The following is a 210-nucleotide window of genomic DNA, read 5'->3' on the forward strand; positions in this document are numbered from 1 at the left end:
CTCCCGGGACGAGGAGCACTCAGTCCTTTTGGAGGAGGAGGAAGAGGAGGAGGAAGACGAGGAGGCGGTTGCTCCCGTCTCCGGCTTTATCCCGTAGTGGCGCCCGGTGGAGGAGCCGGCGCTGGACGCGGAGCCGCCGCCGCCGCCCGGGAAGCCCGGGAAGGGCTCAATCCAGGAGCGCACGTAGCGGCCGGAGGCGGCGGCGCCCCA

General features: G+C 71.9%; 1 protein-coding gene across 1 annotated transcript in view; it reads right to left on the reverse strand.

The window, feature by feature from the left end:
- Positions 1 to 6: 6 nt before the first annotated feature.
- Positions 7 to 210, reverse strand: part of HOXD9 (homeobox D9) — a gene marked incomplete at its 3' end in the record, with an annotated part of 621 nt that continues 417 nt past the window's right edge. Inside the window, exon 2 of the mRNA XM_010142571.1 lies at positions 7 to 209. Coding sequence (XP_010140873.1) covers positions 7 to 209 — 203 coding nt within the window. The remainder of the gene's footprint in view (position 210) is intronic.

This window comes from Buceros rhinoceros, unplaced genomic scaffold (assembly GCF_000710305.1).
Source record: "Buceros rhinoceros silvestris isolate BGI_N320 unplaced genomic scaffold, ASM71030v1 scaffold38258, whole genome shotgun sequence".
NCBI classification, from domain to species: Eukaryota; Metazoa; Chordata; class Aves; order Bucerotiformes; family Bucerotidae; genus Buceros; species Buceros rhinoceros.